The sequence below is a fragment of the Salvelinus fontinalis genome, chromosome 4, assembly GCF_029448725.1.
Source record: "Salvelinus fontinalis isolate EN_2023a chromosome 4, ASM2944872v1, whole genome shotgun sequence".
NCBI lineage: Eukaryota > Metazoa > Chordata > Actinopteri > Salmoniformes > Salmonidae > Salvelinus > Salvelinus fontinalis.
In genome coordinates, this window is record NC_074668.1 from 9,574,630 (window position 1) to 9,600,338 (window position 25,709).

The 25,709-nt window shown below is 44.1% G+C and overlaps 1 protein-coding gene across 1 annotated transcript in view; it reads right to left on the reverse strand.

The window, feature by feature from the left end:
- The window catches only part of unc5ca (unc-5 netrin receptor Ca), a gene marked incomplete in the record, with an annotated part of 261,508 nt that overhangs the window by 116,890 nt on the left and 118,909 nt on the right, over positions 1 to 25,709 (reverse strand). The window contains 1 exon segment of the mRNA XM_055918711.1: positions 9,189 to 9,292. Coding sequence (XP_055774686.1) covers positions 9,189 to 9,292 — 104 coding nt within the window.

A 25,709-nucleotide genomic window follows, 5' to 3' on the forward strand; every position in this document is an offset into this window, starting at 1 on the left:
AAGGCATTATCCTCTTATTCATCTAACTGGCTCAATACATTATCCTCTTATTCATCTAACTGTCTCAAGACATTATCCTCTTATTCATCTAACTGTCCCAAGACATTATCCTCTTATTCATCTAACTGTCCCAAGACATTATCCTCTTATTCATCTAACTGTCTCAAGGCATTATCCTCTTATTCATCTAACTGTCTCAAGACATTATCCTCTTATTCATCTAACTGTCCCAAGACATTATCCTCTTATTCATCTAACTGTCCCAAGACATTATCATCTTATTCATCTAACTGTCCCAAGACATTATCCTCTTATTCATCTAACTGTCCCAAGACATTATCCTCTTATTCATCTAACTGCCCCAAATTATTATTTTCTGACAATCTTCCAACCCTTACAAACAAAAGACTTTGTGACCATTGACAGTGTAGGGCGTAGATGAGTAGTTCCCATTAGTGTATGAGACTGCCACTTCCTGAAAGTGTCCCATTGGTTATTGTGGCAATGATACAGATGTGGGATCTTAATTTGACCAGTATTGAATGGATTTGAATGTTTAGTCCATAATGTTGGTGGTTCGGTTGTTAGCTGGCCAAAATTAGGCTACATGACAAGTGTAAAACTGTTAATATAACTGTGTATCTCCAGAGGAACGCAGCACTACTGATACTAACACAGGTACAGTTCTGATTCAGAGGGGTTGGGTTAAATGTGGAAGACACATTTCAGTTGAATACATTCAGTTGTACAACTGACTAGGTATCCCCCCCCCTTTTCCCTTCACTGTGAGGGGATCCATTAGGCTCGCCCCGCCGTGTCATCACTGGACCAAGGCCTGGAGGGAGGGAGGAAGAGAGTGAGGAAGAGAGGGAGAACATCCAAACACACTCAAATGTTGAGATGATTGACAGGTGGAGACATTCAGGGCCAGCCCTCTGGTTTGGAGTCGCCGCGGGAATGAGGTGCGGGAATGAGGCGTAGTACGTTTTTTTTGTGGCGAGGTTCTCCATAATGAACACTGGTTTACTGCTGAACTCACATACTCTTAAGTACTTTAACATCCAACACTATTCTTCTCCAGCCCTGCACCATGCTGCTGCTACAGGCTGACTGGCTCCAGAGGCTGAGGGAGGCAGTGAGAGAAAGAGAAGAAAGAGTGAGTGAGTGAGTGAGTGAGTGAGTGAGTGAGTGAGTGAGTGAGTGTGAGTGTGAGTGAGAGTGAGAGTGAGAGTGAGAGTGAGAGTGAGAGTGAGAGTGAGAGTGTGAGTGTGAGTGTGAGTGAGAGAGAGAGAATTTCTGTGTTCACCGAGGGACCTAACAGGACAAAATGGCCGCTGTGTGCTTCCACTTCAGCCGTTCGGTCTGAGGGAAGCCGTTCGACTGAGGCTGACGACAGCATGCAGCTATAACCACACGATTATATTTGAAGTACTGCAGATAAAACAACATTTTGCGTAACATATTAGGTGGAAACTACTCTTTGAAATTATATTAAAATAGGTGTCTATATTGCAGCTGACTTGCTACGAGAGAGGGGGCTGTTGACACCGCATTAGCATTAAAGCGTGTTAAGCTTTGAACTAATTGGGCTGACGGTAATCCTATTTAATTGACTCTCGAAAAACTAAACTGTTAAAAAACTTCACAACAAATCTGTTTTCCATGGCTCGGTCAGCACAATACAACACTCATACTGCCTGTTTGGCAGGTTAGGAAGTCATACTAATAATGTATGCTATTTAGCCGGACCCTCTCATCCAAAGTGACTCAAATTAAACCTTACAGTCGGCACTTTAACCTCATAGTCATTGTATCATTTCAAATCCAAAGTGCTGGAGAACAGAGACAAAACAACAAACAATTTATCACTGTCCCAATACTTTTGGAGCTCACTGTATTTTATATGTGACCCCAGCGGCAATCGAACCAATGACCCTTTGCTTTGCAAGTGCTCAGGAAGTGTTGGCGTATATGTGTTGGATTCAGAGTGTTTTTGTGTGTGTGCGATCCATCTCGGAAGGTCTTTGTGTTGAAGGGTGTTTTCTGCCTGTCTGTCTGCCTGCCTGTCTGTCTGTCTGTCTGTCTGTCTGTCTGCCTATCTATCTGTCCATTTATCTTCCTGTCTGCCTGTCTGTCTGTCTGCCTATCTATCTGTCCATTTGTCTTCCTGTCTGCCTGTCTGTCTGTCTGCCTAGCTATCTGTCCATTTATCTTCATGTCTGCCTGGCTGTCTGTCTGCCTATCTATCTGTCCATTTATCTTCCTGTCTGCCTGTCTGTCTGTCTATCTATCTGTCTGCAGAAGCCATCAGCACAGGTCCTCTTCAACACATAAAGATGGATCGCACACATCCTGTGCTGATGGCTTCTGCAGACAGACAGACCAAGCCTGGTCTTTATTTATGTGTGAGAAACAACTTTATTCAACCTTTCAGTGACTTAATTAAACATTTCAGTGCTGCTGGAAATCCCACAGCCAGATGGTTGAGTTGACGCAGACTGTCTGTACTTGGGGGTAAGGGGCTAGGAAAGCAGACTAACGGATAGATAGACAGCCAGATGGTTGAGTTGATGCAGACTGTCTGTACTTGGAGGTAAGGGGCTAGGAAAGCAGACTAACAGATAGATAGACATCCAGATGGTTGAGTTGACGCAGACTGTCTGTAGTTGGGGGTAAGGGGCTAGGAAAGCAGACTAACAGATAGATAGATAGACAGCCAGATGGTTGAGTTGACGCAGACTGTCTGTACTTGGGGGTAAGGGGCTAGGAAAGCAGACTTACAGATAGATAGACATCCAGATGGTTGAGTTGATGCAGACTGTCTGTAGTTGGGGGTAAGGGGCTAGGAAAGCAGACTAACAGATAGATAGACATCCAGATGGTATGAACACCATAGCTTCCTCTGTGCTTGCGGGGTCTGGAGCGTCTTCTCTGAGTATATAAACATCTGCTGGGTACCTCAAGCTCCGGCCTGGCCCGGTGTAATGAACTAACTACCAGACAATGAACTAGAGAAGTACCTCCCACTGCAGTGCTGACTGACAATGATCTTGGGTCAGTTTTGCATTATCCCCACTAATGGTTAAGGTTAAGATTGGGGGAGGGGAAGCTGATCCTAGCTCTGTACCTAGGGGAAACTTCCTCCTGGAGCGTGCTGACTGAAATGAGCAGGATTGACCATAGCGATATTCTCTTCTCTGTTTAGTTCAGGCTTTCACTGTGTGTATGGATTCATACACACATACTGAACAGGGAACATTGAAGACAAGCCACTCGGTTTTGATGGAGCATATCACGTGACAATTCATGGTATTTTCACTCTCTGATGACAACCATATGTATTGTATTTGCTTAGCAATATGATATATATATATATATTTTTAAATGTAGGCGATTTTTGAAGCTTTTGAAAATTGTTTCTCGGACAAACGCACATAGTTTGTTATATAATGCATAGCGTTATTTAATGCAGGCTTTTGTCTTTGCAGGGTTGCCTCCTCCATGCAATAGTGGTCCCATGGGGCGGCAGGCAGCGAAGCGTTGGGCCAGTAACCGAAAGGTCGGTTAAAGACAGTTAACCCCCTGAAAAACAACTGCTCCCCGGGCACCGTGGATGTCGATTAAGGCAGCCCCCCACACCTCTCTTGATTCAGAGGGGTTGGGTTAAATGCAGTTGAATGCATTCAGTTGTGCAACTGACTAGGCATCCCCTTTGCCCGTCGTCCATGACAACCTGGCAGGATCCCGGAAACCCTGAGTAAATGCCTTAGTCTGCTTCCGTGGCAACCGGCTCCGCTATAGTCCATAATACTATGTCACCCCTCACCCCATCTTTATCTAAGAACAATGTCCAAAGATTTGAGGGGCAGTGAGAGAGAGGGAACATGAACATAAAAACGTCAGTAGGCATTTTGTAGCTAGTACATTTGAATCGCAGTCTTTCACTTTACGTTTGACAGCTCTTCCAGAGGTAATGAATGGGGAGGTTCTCAATGGGGGGGGATGCCCAACCAAACTCTATCATTATCCATTCTTGCTCCCTTGTAGCTCAAGGAGCCACTCACGAATTTACCCTCTGCACCACAAAGGAAAACATAACGCTACATCTTAGTTCTCAAACCAAACACAATTAAAGCACCATATAATGCTCTGCCTATACCCTGCCCTTCCTCTCCAGGGGATATGCACATATCAGAGCTTTGGTCAAATGTAACCGTTGAATAAAAAGCTTCCAGTTGAATTGTTTGATTGATAGTTTCCTTAAACTATCCAACCACGAGTCATTTCAAGAAGATCTTTGTTTTAAGTCATTTCCAGGGCTAGAGAAACAAGCACAACCTTTTACTATGTGCACGAGCCAAAATAAACGTCTGGGGCTTGTTTCTTTGTTGGAGTGTGCAATGCTGTCTCTCTATCTCTAGAATCAGATAAGTGCCAAAAACTGTCTAGCGCCATGTTAGTGTCCAGCGAGCAGGATTAGAATCTACCAGTCTAGACAGAATCACTGAACGGAACAGGGAGAATAGAATGGAACAGAGGAGCTTTTCAGTTTAGAACACATTTCAATTCAGAATGACCAGTTAATGAATGTGCTCTGGGGTGAAGTTTCCCCTAGGCACAGATCTAGGAACAGCTTTCCCCTCCCCCCAGTCTTAACCTTAAATCAATAGTGGGGGGAATGCCAAACTGACCCAAGATCAGCATCTAGGAGCATCTTCACCCTACACCGGTATTATAACGTGGCACCGTACGTTATAGTGTCTGGTAGGTTCGGCTTAAGATTTTGACATCTGGCTATAATTAGGATAATACTGGAAATAATATTGCCTAGTTAGGTTTACAGTATCATTCTAATTGAAAGCATATTATGCTTTTACAAAAACAACCTCTAATATCGCAATACATTTAACATCAAAATGTTGCATTGCTTGGAGAGAGCTGCTGTCTAGTGGAACCATTTGTGAATTACTGTTGCATAGGAGGTCGGAATAAAAGAGATTGCTTGATAATCTCAGATAATAATGTCCGTAACTGTTGTTTTTTTTGACAAAGCTTTGATTTGATTTCAGATAAAACATTGACAATCACTTCAATGAGCCAAAGCACACAGCTTACTCCAGAGGATTATATTGGGCCCTGTGCATTATATGATCGAGTTTGGCACTAGTCAAAAGTAGTGTACTACATAGGGAATAGGGTACTATTTAGGATGCAGACTTTGTGCACACAACTAAAAACACTGAACCTTGGCCTGAAACCAAGGATCTCTTGGAAAAACTTAAAACACTTTCTACCAGGAAAAAAAACCTAGCCACTGCTTTTTTAGCAATGTGCTACCAATTGTACTCTTATATACAATGTAAATGATTATTGTTTTGCGTAATTAGATTGAGAAAGGAGAGTGCTAGTGGTGTAATGTGGGGGCATTGTAAACTTGCCAGCGGCTCGGCTGCTCTGGCGTTAAGTTTGCTCACAGAGCCATTAGCGCTGTGCATTCCAGACTGTGAGAGGCTTGTGTTGTCCCGGAGCCAATGCTAACCACTAATCAGGGAGACTGACTGGAGGAGGGTTGGGGCCCCTGCTGCCAGACCCCGCAGGGAGCACGGGCCTCGCCTGGAACCTGGGCCTGCCAACAAGACCCTGCTAGGTGGAGAAAGAGGTGAGGGGGAGGGTTGGGGATTTTAGTGCTTCCTCACACCGCAAACTGCTGCAATGCTGCTTCGCTTGGAAGGCAACACGACTATTACTCGGGGCACTGGCATGGCACCAGCCGGTCTACATTTTCTACCTCGCCGCAAGACCTCGCCGGTATTCACGTCTACACCCGACCGACAGTCTGGAGAGAGTATGTGAGTGCTTACCTGATACTCTGTATCACTAGAACCAAATGAACTCAGTGACAGTACATACGCCCCATCCCAGCTTGCCCTAACAATCATTTGACCTAGTTACAGTAAACGATGACACGGACGCGACTCGCTCACCAAGGCACTCACTACTCTGCTAGTACAGTACATCAGCCGCACTCTACACTCTAGTTGGACTGGATTTCAATTGCCACCTCGGTGGCGCTGTCCAGTGAGTCCAGTCCAGTCAGGGCTCTTCATCGGAAGAGCCTGCAGGGCATCAGTGAGCCTTGATTCTCTGATACATTAGCCAACAACATGACCTGTCTTTTCCTGACCCACGGCCAGACACAAGGCGTACAGAGGGACCCCTGGGCCGTATGAAGATACCACATCACTGATGCATTCTGACATGACCAGACTAATGTCATCTGCTTCAGAGTGGCTGGCATCAAGAATCTTTCTTGGAGAAGGCAGATGACTGTTCTTAGTGTGTGTGTGTGTGTGTGTGTGTGTGTGTGTGTGTGTGTGTGTGTGTGTGTGTGTGTGTGTGCGTGTGTGTACGTGTGTGTACGTCTGTGTACGTCTGTGTACGTCTGTGTACGTGTGTGTGCGCATTCAAGCTTGGTTTGTCATTTAACAAGGTTGCTTATGTGTCGCTGCACTGTGTATTCAGTGTGCTATATCTCTAAGATGTAAGGCTGCAGTCTGGTCTGGTCTGGTCTATCCTACAGGGTTTCTGAGCATGTCAGAGAAGGAGCAGAGAGCTGTCCTGTCATCACTGTCTGATGTCTTTATTCCACTGCAGCTGTGTCTTTCACTCACAGCCCAGACACAGCACAGCGTAGCCCAGCCCAGCCCAGCCCAGCCCAGCCCAGCCCAGCCCATACCAGCCTAGACACAGCCCATACCAGCCCAGACACAGCCAGCCCAGACACAGCACAGCCCAGACACAGCAGAGCCCAGCCCAGCCCAGACACAGCCCAGTCCAGCCCAGACACAGTCCAGCCCATACACAGCCCAGCCCAGCTCAGACACAGCCAGGCCCAGACACAGCCCAGCCCATCTCTGACACAGTCCAGCCCAGACACAGCACAGCCCAGACACAGCATAGCCCAGCCCAGACCCAGCCCAGCCCAGACACAGCCCAGCCCAGACACAGCCCAGCCACAGCCCAGTCAATCGCAGACACAGTCCAGCCCAGACACAGCCCAGCCCAGACACAGCACAGCACAGACACAGCACAGCACAGACACAGCACAGCACAGCCCAGACACAGCCCAGCCCAGCCTAGCCCAGACACAGTCCAGCCCAGACACAGCCCAGCCCAGCTCAGACACAGTCCAGCCCAGACACATCCCAGCCCAGACCAGCCACAGCCCAGACACAGCCCAGACACAGCCCAGTCCAAACACAGTCCAGCCCATACACAGCCCAGCACAGCTCAGACACAGCCCAGCCCAGACACAGCCCATCTCTGACACAGTCCAGCCCAGACACAGCCCAGTCCAGCCCAAACACAGTGCAGCCCAGCCCAGACAGAGTCCAGCCCAGACACAGCCCAGCCCAGCCCAGACACAGCCCAGCCCAGAAACAGCACAGCCCATCAATGTGAACTCTATTGTCTTGAATTGGTCTTTCCGGGTCAGCACCAGTCTTTCCACCAATTAGAAGTTTTGAGACACAATCAACAGTGCTGCAATGTCTAAAGTCTAGCAGTCTAGTCCCAGCCCCCTTGCCTGTGTGTCTGTATATTAACCTCCCACCAATCTCTGTTGAACCATGCCTTTCATCAGCAACAAAGTCCAAAAAGAGTCTGTACTTTTCAAACTACCCTGAAATTCTTCCCGAATTGCCATTCAAAAGTGATATATTGATAGAACGATTCAGAGCAATACCAGTCAAACTCACAAGATATTGAGTTCTACTGTTATGGCTACACATCTTTTTATTCAAGGATTTTGAACTTGACCCCTCACAGCTCACACTAGTACGGTGTCCATTTTAGGACATCTTCATACATCAAAGTCAGTCGTCAGTCAGAGCTAAGTCAGACATCAGCCAGTCTCGTACTGCATTTAGCATCTAATCCTAGGCTGAGCGGCAGTCCCGGATTTCTCATCACGTGTCTATTAAGTCACCGGTCCCGTGTGGCTCAGTTGGTAGAGCATGGTGCTTGCAATGCCAGGGTTGTGGGTTTGATTTCTGCTGGGGACCTGTATGAGCAAATGTATGCACTCACTATTTCCTGTAAGTTGCTCTGGATCAGCGTGTCTGCTAAATGACTTAAGTGGCAATGTTGTATGTCGCCAAATGCTGATAGGCATGTTTGCGAGGGTTCACGTTTCAAGTTGCAGCCCGACACTTTCACAAGAGTCCACAGGCTTGACCCACCAGGACTAATATTAGCACCTCCTAAAAAAAAGTTATTAAACTTATCAGGCCTGTCCATCAATTCTGAGTAGCAGGAGAGTTCAGAGGTCACAGGTCAAACACACCGCCTAGCCAATAAGAGAGACAATAGCATTTTGACTTAAATACAGAGGATCAATAAATCTTATTAACCTCAAGAGCAGAGACATCAATCCTTTTTTCAGGGTGATCCCATTATGACAGCTAAAATGAATGAAAAATGCATGAGGTAAAAACGGAGGGGGAACAAATATGAAACTGGTGCAGAGACCAGACCCCCTGAAGCCTCTCTGTTCAATTGAACGAACCAATCGACCAATTTATTAGCTTTATTTTTCCTGCAGGAGAATTCCTAAAACTCTTATGGCCGTATCGGAGTGAACAGGATAAGGCCTGAGAGCATTGCGTGCTGAGAGTGGATTGTAAAATGTTACTGTTGTGTCATCAACCGTGCAGAGTGAAGGAGGAAGAGAGAGAGAGAGAGCAGGGGCAGAGATAACTTTTCTCTCTGTCTCTGTCTCTCTCGCTTTCTCTGCCCTGGTCGCAGAGCTCCATACGTCCTTCAGCACAGCAGGAGGAGGCTCTCAATCTCTCACAAAGTGTAACCCAGTTCAAAGTCCACTTATCCAACACCAAAATGTAAGAAAATGTAGTGTTCTAGTATTTATGTGAGAAAATATTATTACAACTTTGATGAGATGACCAGGTACTGTAGAACAAAACATAACGTGCGATCCAGTCCAAGTTAATCTGTATGAAAAAGTATCTCTGTCGCTTTAACACTGATGTCTACCAGCAGAGTAGACCAACCCACCAAACAGTGAACGTTACTACAACGTTAGCTAACGTTCCAGTGGAGTCCCAATAGTCAAACTGTAAAATATAGACAACACTGTAGTGTAAGGATGGAAACAGGAAGTTGATAAATACCTCTGCAGCAGGTATGCCCTCAGGTGGGCGGCACTGGAGAAGTACTTCCTGTTCCAGTGACACCTCCTTCCCCAGTGGCTCCTGGTCAAACGTTTTCCTGAGATCTGGAGGGGAGAAATAAAAACAAAACATTAATTGAACAATCATGATCAAATTCCAGGTGCGACCCAATCTATCTGGCTCGAAGGACCATGAAAAGAAGGCTGATGAAAAAAAAAAGGTGAAATAGCAAAATGCACATTTATCTCAGAAGTACATAATGTGAATTGCCCACCATTGTAAGTGTTTAGTAGTATTGTTCATGCTTTCCTACTGGCCTCAGCTTCAGAACTCTCGTGTTCCTCCCACTGAATCCCTCATTTGATTATCAGGATTATCCATTTTGCAATTTACTGAAAAGTCAACGAAACTGAACTCCTCCCGACAAGAAGCTAAAACTGCTGTAGCAGTAAACCAAGCAGGGATCTCGGCACAGAATTGAAATTCAGCATGCACACATCTCTATTCACAGACAGGGAATGTAGATACAGCTGGACAATCCTATAGCCGAGACTACCTGAACACCAATATCAAATCTGCGGCATCTCAAGGCCCCTTGGTATATTGAGAGATTATAGAATGCCTCCACCGAGGACACGGAGAGACCTTGCGTATGAAAAAAGAATACAGACATTTCTCGATTTCATTGAGAACACTTCGTCCAGCACGGAATTTAGCATGATCAGTAGTCCACCACAGTTAGGTGACTCACCTCACAAGCACACAATGACGCATGTAGGCTGCCTTTGCAAAGAGAGTAAACCATGGAAACATTAAATAGGCATGGAAACCAGGAGGAGAGGTGTGGGCAACCGTGTAGCCATTTTGAAGACGCCATCTTTTCATTGTGTATTTAAGCCCTGCTTTAGGTTTGTGAATTCAGCCCAATGGCCGGGGTTACGTGACAGCAAACACAGTGATGGGGGGGGGGGGGGGGGGGGGGGGGAGTAAAATAGAGGACAAACGCAGCATTTACAAAGGCAAGTGGACAGTCCCCGAGCAAAGCTCAAGTCACAGGAGTTGTCAGGGATCTGAGGTGGTTCGTAGCAGAGAGGAAGCCACTGGATTCTAATGCCTGTCCACTGGGACCTCTATTCTCACACCTACGTCCCTAGCTGTTTTGTAGAGTATGTGTGTTAGTAGGGTGTGGAGTGGAGGACTTGCCTGCAGGAGAATGACATCACAGGGAATGGCAGCGCTGGGACAATTCATACAGGTGTTATTACAGTTATTAGACTGCCTTGAGGTTTGAAGACAGTTATCTTTATAGTGCTTTTGATTGGCTAAAGGGAAAAGTAGTAAGTGCCCTGATTTGCTACATTATTCTTGTGTTTAAACCAAGCTCTTTAGTAGTTAACATACTGTACAGTACATCTTGCCGGAGGACAGCTGGTGCTGAGTAGTTTATGCCTATTTAAATCCATGGAAGTTACTGTTCATGATTTCATTATACATCCATTATGGATGAGATGGACAGCACAGAAAAGACTGATATCGGTACTGCTTCGTAGAGCGTTGCTGGAGTTGAAGACAAATCGATAACAGCGAGCACAAAAACTCACCATAGACTGAGTCATTGGTGGATCCTTGAGAAAAGAAAAGTATGGATCCAGCCCTGTAAGAAACAGGCATCATTTGACTGACACCCCCTGAGAGACCGAACAAGCGTAAAAGTAATGTCTGCAGACAGACAGGCAGACAAAGACATGGAGGAACACAGAAGTCTGTGACTTAGGGATCAGCCGGCCAGGCTGTCCTCAACAGGCTCTGTGAGTGATTCTCCAGCTGGCTCTTCCATGGTCCCCAGTGCCTCACTAAGACACCACATTCCAGTCCGTTTCCACACAGCTTCCTCACTCCCCTCTGGAGCTGCACCATGGGTATCGACACAGAGAGGTGACCAGAGAGACCAAGACCAGAGCTACTGTACCAGGAGGAAGGAGGCTGTAGTGTGGAGGAGACAACCAAGTACTGAGACAATATTAATTTGGTGCCAAACAGAAGAAAAAAACAGACTAAATCAGGGAGCTGAGCACTCGGTAGTTGACGTGCTCAAATAAACTAGCCCGTTTCAGGGAACCATTTTAGTTTTCTTTAAAGTCATTCAAAACAAAGTGTTCAATCAAATGTGTGGGTTCAGAATGCATGTTTCTCTTATGACTGAGGAAATCTTTCTCTTTGTAAGAGAGGCAAAGGGGAGCAGTGCTGCTAGACAGTTGAGGCCTTGAAGAGGCCAAGCAAAATAAATGAGAATAATGGCCGCCAATGATATATTCACGATATATAAGTGAATTACATGCTATGAGGGAATGTCCTGCTCTCTTTTAGTGTGGGAAAGGGGGGAAACACAAGCACACAAATCCTGCTTTAAGCTGTACACGAAAGAAGGATGGACATTTCCTTTTTGATTCACTCACTGGGCCTCCTAACCTTATACGTTTAAAACAACATCAGGAAGAGACTTGAGAATAGACTGTTTTCCTTCTTGACCCGACCACAAACAAACCTCCAGTTAGGCTAGCTACAATCAGAAAAAAAGGGTTCCAAAAGGTTTTCTTCGGCTGTCCCCATTGGAGAACTCTTTTTGGTTCCAGGTAGAACCCTTTTTGATTCCAGGTAGGACCCTTTTGGGTTCCATGTAAAAGCCTCTGTGGAAAGTGTTCTCCCTGGAACCAAAAAGGGTTCTCCCTGGAACCAAAAGGGATCTACCTAGAACCAAAAAGGGTTCTTCAAAGGGTTATCATATGGGGACAGTCGAAGAACCCTTTTAGGTTCTAGATAGCAAATTTTTTCTAAGATTGTAGTGCTATATATCTGGCTCTGTAGTGAGGGCTGAACAGATGCAGAAAAGCCATAAAGCAGGTCTGTAATTTGAGAAGGGCTGTTTCATTAGCTTAGCAGGTGACTTATTGATGGAGGTAATCAGTGATTTTGATGTGACTTTAAACAGAAACACATGTATCCCCCAGAGTCAACGAGAGTGGGAGAGGGAAAGATGGGAGGAGAAAGACCAGGGAGAGAGGGAGAGGGGGGTGTTTGAAAGAGCAAGAGAGAGATCAGGGAAGGTGCGGGGGGAGAGAGAGGGAGAGAAAGAGAGAGAGAGAGAGAAAGAGAAAGAGAAAGAGAGAGAGAGAGAGAGAAAGAGAGAGAGAGAGAGAAAGAGAGAGAGAGAAAGAGAGAGAGAGAAAGAGAGAGAGAGAAAGAGAGAGAGAGAGAGAGAGAGAGAGAGAGAGAGAGAGAGAGAGAGAGAGAGAGAGAGAGAGAGAGAGAGAGAGAGAGAGAGAGAGAGAGAGAGAGAGAGAGAGAGAGAGAGAGAGAGAGAGAGAGAGAGAGAGAGAGAGGAGACCAGGGCAGTGCCAGGAAGTGTGTGGGCTCTTGTTGGTGTATACCCAACAAACCTTTCACTCACCATTACCTCTGCTCTCTTAATGGGGCCAGAGCTTGTGCTACTTCTGTAAACCACAGTCTCTCCACATGGTCCTGCTGCTGGCTAGCAGGGTCCTGCTGCTGGCTAGCAGACTACTCTGGGTCAAACGGGGACAGTCTTGGACCAGAAATCATCCTGGGCATTTCTAACACAACGACCCTATTTTTTTCCATGAAGGCCCCCATACCGGACCATTTTTTTCACAAGCCCAAATCATTTTCCACAAGCCAAAATGATGTACAGAAACCCCAACAGGCCAACTGGGCCTGTCTAAATCACTGCCCCACAATCCGTTTCAGGGACCACAACAAAAGGATTCCGTGTGCAGTATATCACAGATTTCCATATTTATGGCAAGTAAAATTGGAGGAATCAATCTCGTCAAGAAAATCAATCTGGTCAAGTATTTTTTCCATTAAATGAGTATAACAGGCATGTTATGCAGATCAGATCTAGTACACATTGTTACTATCATGGTGAGTATATGTAGGGATTTAGTCAAACAGCACAAGATGTGAGTTGACCTTGACAAATACAGAATGATACAGACAGATAGAGACAGAGACAGAGACAGACAGAGACAGAGACAGACAGATAGAGACAGACAGAGAGACAGACAGATAGAGACAGGATAGATGGACACAGACAAATACAGTGGTTTCCCATGCCAATAAAGACCCTTGAATTGAATTGAATTGAATTGACAGACAGATAGAGACAGATACAGACAGATAGAGACAGGATAGATGGACACAGACAAATACAGTGGTTCTTCCTTTAAAATTTGTGTCGTACTGCTACACAGCTTAATTTCGCTTAATTAATTAGATTATTATTATGGTGCTTCTATTCCAAGAAAAATGAAAAACGAAACCCTCAGGGTTTCCGTTAGGAAAATATGGCGAAGAGCATTTAACATTTACACACCCTAATTGTAGTCTAACCAATACCCAAACGGAGATTCAGGGAAAATAAAAATATCATTGATTTATCAAGACCAGTGACCATGCTTGTCTCAAATCCTATAATAACAATTGGATGACTTTGCGTGTTACAGTAAGCAACAATTTGTTGCCTTCATTCGCCTACTTTATTCTTTAAAAAACTCCAGCACAGAGAAGTGAAAGAAGCCTTAAATAATTAAACAATAAAGCGATTGAATTCACAAATGCTTTCGACTGTTTTTTATATTGACCATCAACTAAAAACACAGCATCTATATGCAACAGGAATATTATAAAAGTGAAATAAGCATTTGTTCTGACTTACATTTGGTAAAAAACAGAAATATCAAATGAAAACGGTTCTCAACAAAAGCCAACCTAAATTAGAAATTCATTTAATTGGTTACCATGGTGAATAATCCAATAATAATTGGTAGGACACATAAAAGGAAACATCAAAGAGTTTACCGGAATCTCTAAATGAGAATACTGACAGATCAATAAAATGTCCTTGTACACTAGTAGATTAAATTCAATTCAGAGGATTCTAAATTAATATCGAAGGGGCTTTTATACAATTACAATGCAGGGTTAATAATACATTTATATACTTGTAGGGGTTGATGCATTTTTTTGTTGGGGAAAATCTAGTTTTAGAGTACTTAAGAATTGAATACATTGTACGTTTGCCCATTTTGGCTTTTATAGGCTACACTTTACAATAGGACTCAACCCAAACTGACCGCAGCATCTACAGTGGTACAAATATATTATTGAATTCAATTTTATTTTTTACTGTTTTAAAATGTATGTTTATTAAGTCATTTTGCTTGTCTCAGAGCAGCGTGAAACGGTGCTGAAATAGTTGACCACACGCAGGTAGGCTATTGCTTCAAACCATATTATAACTATTGGATAACTTTGGGCGTTCCAGTAAGCAACAATGTCTTGCCTTCATTAGCCTACTTTATTACAATATTTCTGTCGTGTTTTCAAAATACCTCCAGGGCTGACAGTTCCTTACTTTTTGCCCCCTCCCACTTGCCTCTTCCATTTATTCCCATAGTAATTCGTTATGGATCCATTCATATATTTAAAGTCCCTAAACTCGGCAAGAGTCTGCTGATAGTTGAAATAAACATCTGCATTTTGAAAGAGTATTTTTATTATTTTATTAACGAATGCATAAAGATGTTGATGTTTTACCCGACTTTTTTGCGGTTGCATGATGTTTGTAGTTAGAAACGTAAAACTTTAGGATTTTTTTCCCACACTTAGCCCAAGCTATCTGATTGAAGTCTGTTGTCCTGCTAATAGCCCATCATGGAAACTTTCTTTGCTCCCATAACTTTTAGGCATGCGGTAGATTATAATAATCCATGCCTCCTGGGAATGTTTAAAAGACCAATGGTTATGGGTGGAGTTAGAATTTTGGATGTCAGAAGTATTAAAATCAAACAATGTCAGCCTTTAAATGCTTTATTATCCAAATGTTTAAAGAGAAGGCATTTAGACAGGTATTTTCATCAAGGACACGTTGTTTGCAGAGTCCACAAACAGGAGGTGGAGTTCCACAGCTCACAGGTGTGCCTGGCATGGATTGTGACTCGTTCCTCATATCGTTCCTCGCCCTCTTCAACGCGTCATTCTCCACCTGACTCTCCGCCAATACCACCTGGCTCTGGACCAATGCATCAGCTGATTCATTTTACAATCACGGGTTTCAGTTAGAACAATATGGCGCTGTACAACGGGACTGGTCCAGAGTACTGTAAGCCTAAGCTACTAAGTGACTGCAAGTGAAGAGCAAAATAGTTCTAACATTTCCAAATAAAAATCTGATTGATTTACCAACACCAGTCCCCATTCAGTAATAATAATAATCGTTGGTTCACAGATCGGCTTTCGGAACTCATTAGGAGGCGGCTTCTATCTTCAATATAATAATTAATTTAGAAGCTTAAACCCATAGCTTTTAGGCCTGCAGTCAGTTATAATAAACGGAAAATTGCATGTCAATTCATAAACTATGTGCCATGGAATCGGTATAAATTTTTATAAATCACAATTTTCTTTAACCAATTTTGGTCTTTAATGCAGGGCCGACAGACAAGTTCCTTACCTTTTCCCCGTTTTCAGAGAGAGAGAAACTCTACGTGCCTTTTTTTTCGATAATCATCACTCCACATGTCAAGTGAAATTCCCCCATTGTATTTACTCGAGTTCTCTCTTAACTCCACGACCACCGACAATTTTTTGGTGTTGCCTGATGCAGGACTCTAGTGCCAGAGGAGAGACTTTCAGACTAAAAACGCCTCCATTAATTGCAACAGTTTAGACTACCGATAGATCAGTGTTATAACTCCCCCTTGTGATATTGTGGTGCAATGACAGAATGACACCATCTACCACTAATGGTCGTGGCATAAACTCAAAACTTTTAAAGGAAGAACCACAGACAGAGACAGAAATATATAGACAGACAGAGGTAGACAGATAGATATAGACAGAAATAGACAGATAGAGACAGACAGATAGATACAGACAGATACAGACAAACAGATACAGACGGAGACAGACGGAGACAGACAGAGACAGATGGACAGATACAGACGGAGAAAGACAGATGGACACAGATGGAGACAGACTCGAGACAGACAGATACAGATGGAGAGACAGACGGATACAGATGGGGACAGACGGAGACAGACAGAGGCAGCTGGACAGATACAGACATAGACAGACGGAGAGACAGACGGATACAGATGGAGGCAGACAGAGACAGACAGAGACAAACTCGAGACAAACTCGAGACAGACGGATACAGACGGAGAAAGACAGACAGATACAGACAGAGACAGACGGAGACCGACGGATACAGACGGAGACCGACGGAGACCGACGGATACAGTTGGAGACCGACAGAGACAGACGGATACAGACGGAGACCGACGGAGACAGACGGAGACCGACGGAGACCGACGGAGACGGACGGAAGGACAGACGGAGACCGACGGAGACAGACGGAGACCGACGGAGACGGACGGAAGGACAGACGGAGACCGATGGAGACAGACGGAAGGACAGATGGAGACCGACGGAAGGACAGATGGAGACCGACGGAGACGGATGGAGGGATAAACAGAGACTGACGGAGGGACAGATGGATACAGACGGAAAAAGACGGAGACAGACGGAAACAGACAGATACAGACGGTATGCTTTCATAAAATAAGTCTAGTGCAATTCTTAAAGGGTCACATTCAAATAATATGATGTGAGGCAGGCAGTTAAAAAAAATATTTAATAAAGTAGTTGTACAATGAATGCTTTCTTCCATTCTCAGTGCTAAGTGAGAAGTGTTGACATTTTGAAATGTCCTATCAGCGAAGGAGAAGGCTGAAGGATGTTTCGGGGACATTGTCAACCCCCACTCAGCGACAGAGTAGTGGAGCTTTTTCTGACAGCCAACCTGTAATAACCTCAGGAAAGGGAACGGCGTGGAGGCTGGCCGGAATGTAATAGAAGAAGAGAGAGAGAGAGAGAACACTGTGATCACTTACTATGACTCTTCCTGACATCTCTCTCTAATCAACCAATCAACCAGCAGCAACAGAACAACACATGTCTCTCACCTTAGCCCATTGACAGCACGGGACACCTAAATGACTGGTGACTATATACATTATTACAAAAGTTATAGGGGAATGGGTCAATTCTTTAATTATTCAGAACACTCAAATATATTTACATTTTACATTTTAGTCATTTAGCAGACGCTCTTATCCAGAGCGACTTACAGTAGAGTGCATACATTTTATTACATTTTACATACTGAGACAAGGATATCCCTACCGGCCAAACCCTCCCTAACCCGGACGACGCTATGCCAATTGTGCATCGCCCCACGGACGTCCCGGTTGCGGCCGGCTGCGACAGAGCCTGGGCGCGAACCCAGCCCAGCCTGGGCACGAACCCAGCGACTCTGGTGGCGCAGCTAGCACTGCGATGCAGTGCCCTAGACCACTGCGCCACCCGGGAGGCGCAAATAACACTTTAAGTATTCAAGTATTTAAGTATTCAAAACACTCAAAGGGAAAACTTTGGGCAGGTATCCCCTCTGAACGTCCAGTGTGTTGAGAAAGGTATCCCCTCTGAAAGTCTAGTGTGTTGGGAGGAGAAAAGGTATCAAGCTTAAAACGTTTTCTATAAAACTTCTTCTGACAAAGACTGAGATTTGAGGAAATAGTAGCTGCAACTGGTATAGAGTAAACTGTTGGCAGTGCCTTCAATATCCTTAACTCCTGGAAGCCTGTAAGAAGGAGAGATCCCACGCTGCCACCAGGGACAGACCAGGACCAGAAATAAGCCCGGGCATTTCTAACACACCAGCCCATTGTTTCCCCCTCGAGGCCCGCGTTATTAGCCAAATAATTAACCTTTTGGGGCTATAGGGGGCGCTTTGGAAAAACTGGAAAATATGTGCAAATTTTCAAATGGCCTCTTAATATATTTTTGCTCTTACAATATGCATATTGTTAATACTGTTGGATAGAAAAGAGTCTATAGTTTCTAAAACCGTTTTAATTTTTTACAACTTAAAAAAAAAAAAAAAAAAAAAAAAATTAAGTCCTTTGGCAGCACTTTCCCCGACCAGGAAGTAAAATGCAAGATGTTTATGCTCGCTTCAACGCTCTGCCTATACATGGTCATGCCACCTATGACCCGAAACACACCTCGTACGCCTTCCTCTGGGTGTCAAGAGGACGTCAGAAGAGAAATCTTGCGTTTATCTTGTTCTGACGTGAAATAAGACCTATTTCTTTGGCGTGACCGTCAATTTCAGAAAGTCAGAAGCGCGCGACTTGGGAGAGATATCATGTTTTGTTTTGCTGCCGTTTCTGATGTGAACTATCTCCAGCTCGGATTTGATTTGATAAATGAGACCATATCATCGTAATGTATGTTTTTTCAATATAGTTTAATCAGATTATTTGAATTTTTTCGGGAGTTTTGCCGTGTTCCGTAATGTTTCCTTTGTTTACTTTGGAGAGATCCATGCCACTCGACTAGTACCCCTGCTAAAGGAAGATGGAAAGTTGCCATTCTGAATGGATTGAACGACTATTCTGGACTAAGGACAACTTGATCAACATTCTGATGAAAGATCAGCCAAAGTAAGACCAAATTTATAATGTTATTTCATATATCTGTCGTGCATGTCAACTGGTCGCGCGCGCCCAAGTGTGTCTGTCTGGCGTGGCTATGCTAATTTAGCGCTACATTTAGTTTTCGATGTAAAACATTTCATAAATCGGAAATATTGTCTGGAATCACAAGAATCCTGTTTTTCAATTGCTGCACAGTATGTATTTCTCCGAAATGTTTTATGAGGAGTAATTAGGTATTTGATGTTGGTGTCTGTAAATGTTATGGCTGCTTTCGGTGCAATTTTTGAGTGTAGCTGAAATGTAATTTATGATTTATACCATAAATATGCACATTTTTCAAAAAAAACATATGCTATACAATAAATATGTTATCAGACTGTCATCTTAGGAAGTTGTTTCTTGGTTATTGGCTATATATATCTTCATTTGGTCGAATTTGTGATAGCTGCTGATGGAGTAAAAAACTGATGGAGTAAGAAAAGTAATGTCTTTTGCTAAGGTGGTTAGCTAATAGATTTACATATTTGTCTTCCCTGTAAAACATTTTAAAAATCGGACATGTTGGCTAGATTCACAAGATGTCTGCCTTTCATATGCTGTATTGGACTTGTTAATGTGTGAAAGTTAAATATTTAAAAAAAATGTATTTTTTGAAATTGCCGCTCTGCCTTTTCAATGGAGTGTGGGAGGTGTGCCGCTAGCGGCACCCCTGTCCTAGAGAGGTTAAAAACTGTTGAGACAGGCCTACTAGCTTAAAGATGGACCAGCCCATCTGGCATTTGCCCGAACTGCCCTATTGCCAGACCACATTATCTTCCAAGAGAATTCTCTTTGATTATAGTCACAGCCGTGTTTACCCCCCCCCCCCCCCCCCCCCCCACTTCCTAAATTCTATCAGCCTATCGAATGCGCGAAATGGGCTGCTAGCATTCTGGATCATTGCTACTCTAACCTCCGCAATGCATACAAAGCCCTCCCCCGCCATGCCTCGGCAAATCTGACCATGACTCCATTTTGTTGCTCCCAGCCTATAGACAGAAACTAAAACAGGAAACGCCCGTGCTCAGTTCTGTCCAACGCTGGTCTGACCAATCGGATTCCACGCTTCAGGATTGCTTCGATCACGTGGACTGGGATATGTTCCTGATAGCCTCAGAAAACAACATAGATGTATACGCTGACTCGGAGAGCTAGTTTATTAGCAAGTGCATCAGAGATGTCGGACCCACTGTGACTATTTCCTAACCAGAAACCGTGGATTGATGGCAGCATTTGCGCAAAACTGAAAGCGTGAACCACCGCTTTTAATCATGGCAAGGTGAGTGGAAACATGACCGAATACAAACAGTGCAGCTATTCCCTCCGCAAGGCAATCAAACAAGCGAAGTGTCAGTATAGAGACAAAGTAGAGCCGCAATTCAACGGCTCAAACACAAGACGTATGTGGCAGGATCTACAGTCAATCACGGATTACAAAAATAAAACCAGCCACGTCTTGCTCCCAGACAAATAGACCAGCTGGCTGATGTGTTTGCGGACATATTCAATCAATCCTTATCCCAGTCTGCGCTTCCCACATGCATCAAGATGGCCAACATTGTTCCTGTTCCCAAGAAAGCTAAGGTAACGGAACTAAATGACTATCGCACGTTGCACTCATTTCTGTCATCATGAAGTGCTTTGAAAGACTAGTCAAGGAGCATATCACCTCCACCATTCCTGATACCCTAGACCCACTCCAATTTGCTTACCGCCCCAATAGGTCCACTGACAATGGAATCACCATCCCACTGTACACTGCCCTATCCCATCTGGCCAAAAGGGTACACCTATGTAAGAATGCTTTTCATTGACTACAGCTCAGCATTCAATACCATAGTACCCTCCAAACTCGTCATTAAGCTCGAGCCCCTGGGTCTCGACCCCGCCCTGTGCAACTGGGTCCTGGACTTTCTGACAGGCCAACCCCAGGTTGTGAAGGTAGGAAACAACATCTCCACCCCGCTGATCTTCAACACTGGGGCCCCACAAGGATGCATTCTCAGCCCTCTTCTGTACTCCCTGTTCACCCATAACTGCGGGGCCATGCATGCTTCCAACTCAATCATCAAGTTTCCAATTTACAGTTGTAGGCTTGATTACCAACAACGATGAGACAGCCTACAGGGAGGAGGGCCCTCGGAGTGTGGTGTCAGGAAAATAACCTCTCACTCAATGTCAACAGAACAAAGGAGATGATCATGGACTTCAGGAAACAGCATAGAGAGCATCCCCCATCCACATCGATGGGACAGTAGTGGAGAAGGTGGAAAGTTTTAAGTTCCTCGGCGTACACATCACGGACAGACTGAAATGGTCCACCCACACAGACAGTGTGGTGAAGAAGGCGCAACAGAGCCTCTTCAACCTCAGGAGGCTGAAGAAATTTGGCTTGTCACCTAAAACACTCACAAACTTTTACAGATGCACAATCGAGAGCATCCTGTCGGGCTGTATCACCGCCTGGTACGGCAACTGCACCGCCCTCAACCGCAAGGCTCTCCAGACGGTAGTGCGGTCTACACAACGCATCACCGAGGGCCGACTACCTGCCCTCCAGGACACCTACAGCACCCAATGTCACAGGAAGGTAAAAAGATCATCAAGGACAACAACCACCCGAGCCACTGCCTGTTCACCTAGTTACCATCCAGAAGGCGAGGTCAGTAGAGCTGCATCAAAGCTGGGACCGAGAGACTGAAACACAGCTTCTATCTCAAGGGCTTCAGACTTTTAAACAACCATCACTAACATAGAGAAGCTGCTGTCAACATACAGACTCAAATCTCTGGCCACTTTAATAAATGGACTTAATAAATGTATCACTAGTCACTTTAAATAACGCCACTTTAATAATGTCTACGTACTCTACATTTCTCATCTCATATGTATATACTGTTCGAAACCATCTACTGCATCTTGCCTATGCCGCATGGCCATCGCTCATCCATATATTTATATGTACATATTCTTATTCATCCCTTACATTTGTGTGTATAAGGTAGATGTTGTGAATTTATTAGATTACTTGTTAGATATTACTGCATTGTCGGGACTAGAAGCACAAACATTTCGCTACACTCGCATTAACATCTGCTAACCATGTGTATGTGAACAATAACATTTGATTTGATTTGATATTTGATTTGATTTCTGGCTACCACCAACGGACAACAGTCTCTGGTGCGGGTTGCCATAGTGCTAAAGCTGGTGCCTGACTCTCCTCTGTCTGGGGAGTGTTTATCAGCAGCACTAGCTCCTTCTCTCTGCTGCCTCAGCCTCTCCAGGTTAGGAAAAGGAGACCCCCTCTCTCACTGCCACTGACAACAACTGGTGCAGCAAATTGTTTACGGCTGCAGAAAGCTGGTGGCCCATTACTACAATAATTTGCACCAAAGGCGCATTTCTCTCTCCTCCCCCTGCCCTTCTTTTCAAGCGTACCTTTATGAGTCGGTATCTCAGGCCTGTTAGGGATTTCTGGGTTCAAACCACTCTCACCAATTGCCAGCGTTTTTATTCCATTACGCGCTAGCACGTCTCCTGAGGTTTGAGCAGGAATTCCGGGCCCGGGTGGGTGGAATTAATTGGTCATGTTCCTACAACTGTGGATTAGAAACAGCAGCCCTCGTAAATTGTACAGAAGCACTGTTTTTTGGGGAGGTTGGGGGACTTTGCCTGCCTGGTGGACTAGTGCTTGCCAAAGCTCTCTCTCTCTCTCTTTCACTCTCTCACTCTCTCTCGGTCTCTCTGTCTCTCTCTTTCCTTTTATTCCTGTCCAATCAAAGAAGTAATTTAAGCAAAGCTAGATATTTCTCTTTGTTTCAATGTGAAACTGCTATACTCCTCAGATATCTTTGTTAGAGATGTTAAGCCTTCTAGACTAGAACAGGGTGGGGTACTACTATACATCTAACCTTCTAGACTAGAACAGGGTGGGGTACTACTATACATCTAACCTTCTAGACTAGAACAGGGTGGGGTACTACTATACATCTAACCTTCTAGACTAGAACAGGGTGGGGTACTACTATACATCTAACCTTCTAGACTAGAACAGGGTGGGGTACTACTATACATCTAACCTTCTAGACTAGAACAGGGTGGGGTACTACTATACATCTAACCTTCTAGACTAGAACAGGGTGGAGTACTACTATACATCTAACCTTCTAGACTAGAACAGGGTGGGGTACTACTATACATCTAACCTTCTAGACTAGAACAGGGTGGAGTACTACTATATATCTAACCTTCTAGACTAGAACAGGGTGGAGTACTACTATATATCTAACCTTCTAGACTAGAACAGGGTGGAGTACTACTATACATCTAACCTTCTAGACTAGAACAGGGTGGAGTACTACTATATATCTAACCTTCTAGACTAGAACAGGGTGGGGTACTACTATACATCTAACCTTCTAGACTAGAACAGGGTGGGGTACTACTATACATCTAACCTTCTAGACTAGAACAGGGTGGGGTACTACTATACATCTAACCTTCTAGACTAGAACAGGGTGGGGTACTACTATACATCTAACCTTCTAGACTAGAACAGGGTGGGGTACTACTATACATCTAACCTTCTAGACTAGAACAGGGTGGAGTACTACTATATATCTAACCTTCTAGACTAGAACAGGGTGGAGTACTACTATACATCTAACCTTCTAGACTAGAACAGGGTGGGGTACTACTATACATCTAACCTTCTAGACTAGAACAGGGTGGAGTACTACTATATATCTAACCTTCTAGACTAGAACAGGGTGGGGTACTACTATACATCTAACCTTCTAGACTAGAACAGGGTGGGGTACTACTATACATCTAACCTTCTAGACTAGAACAGGGTGGGGTACTACTATACATCTAACCTTCTAGACTAGAACAGGGTGGGGTACTACTATACATCTAACCTTCTAGACTAGAACAGGGTGGGGTACTACTATACATCTAACCTTCTAGACTAGAACAGGGTGGGGTACTACTATACAGTACTGTACCTTGTTCAAGGTGTCTTTTTAAACACAACTTCCAAGTGAGGACAGTGTGTGTGTGTGTGTGTGTGTGTGTGTCGGTATGTGTCGGTGTGTGTGTGACTCCTGTGTCCTTTCTCTCTCCTAGTCCCTAGTGAGTTCTTAATCAACTGGTCTGTCAGCTAGGTGGTGGATGATGTTGTACTTGTAGGCTCAAAGTCACTCTATAGGTATTTCATCAAGGATAGCAACCTTTCAATGGCAAAGGAAGACGGAGAAGGCTGGAGCCTACAGCTCAGCAGTACCCCGCTCAATAACAGAAACACTCGCTTGCACACTGCTTAGCAAATTCTTATGGATGTACTACTGTCTAAGGCCTACCAAAGAAAGGCAGCGACACACACACACACAATATAACTTGTCTATCTCTGTGTTGATATTTTCAGTCATAAATCCTCCAGGGAATGAACAAACTGAATCAAACATGATGCCTCCTTACAAAAGTTCATTACCAGGATTTAGCCTAAAAAAAATCCAGAAAAAAAGAAAAAGACCAGCAGCAAAACGCATCCCTTGGTTTGTTGAACTTTCGCGATACGGGGCTAGAAGCAATTCCCTTCCCTCTTTATCACGCTAAAGTGAAAAGTTGGCTATGAGAGCAATTTCTATCCAGATCCAGAGGAAATGAAAAGTGCTTTAGGAGGGCTCAGGAGACGTAGAGATACACACTACGCGATTTGCTTCGGGGATGTGGAGTGTTCATCACCGCCTATATTCTGGAGCAAGGACTCATGGGGGATGGTGTTGATTTTCGTGTGCACTGTAACTCTGCTATGGACCTCTCTAGAAGAGGGAGAGGTTACAGTTACATTGCTACTTTTGTTGTTATATTTTTACTTTCACAAGGCGGCAGGTAGCCTAGTGGTTAGAGCATTGAGCCAGTAACCAAAAGGTTGTTGGTTTGAATCCGTGAGTGGACAAGGTAAAACATCTACCGATGTGCCCTTGAGCAAGGCACTTAACGCTAATTTGCACCCTGGGTGCTGTACTACTATGGCTGACTCTGTAAAAGAAAAAAACTTTCTGGTGTATGTGACATTAAAACATCTTCACTTTTCGTCATCTCATAACACTCCCAAATATCAAATGATATCAGCTGACACTGTTGAAATACTCCTCTACCTTGGCCTGCTGTTGCGTAACAACGTGATCTGTAAGTTCCTAATTTAGAACATTCTGTTGCCACAGAAACACCTCTCAAAACTTTGTGCTGTTGAACAGCGCCAACTCTCCCCACATACTCTTACACCGCTCAGCAGAGCAATTATACTAAATGGGTGTTATATATGCCCAATCTTAAAGGTGCAATATGCAAAAAAAAACGTTTTGCCATTTCCTGGTTTAAAAAATAGTTTGCCTAATTTCAATTTATGTGACAAAACAAGCATTAATTTTGTATATAATTATTGTACCGTCTAAACCGCTGTGAAATATATTTTTCATGAGCAAAAATATTGTATTTTCAGCTGTTTGAAGCTGGTGTACAAAACGGAAGGTAAAAAACACTTGTGTGTGCAGAGCTGCAATAGAATGACACCAGGCTTTAATACATCTAATGTGAAATGTGATAACAATAGTATGCTTAATTAGCAATGAAAAAGTACATCTTCCCTCATTTTAATTTAACCTTTTTTTAAACTAGGTTATTTAAAAAGAAAAATCTCTCCATAATTTCTGAATCACACTTGTGACATCTGTAGGGTAGACTGTGGTTTGTCAATATGAAACAATTTAATTCACTTTCCATGAACCCATACTGCCAGTGCCAGCCCATAGCAAAATGTTTAGCTAGCTAACGTTAGCATATCCGCTACCTAGCACAACATAGCTAGCTAAGGACACGGCACTAACTTGGCGGG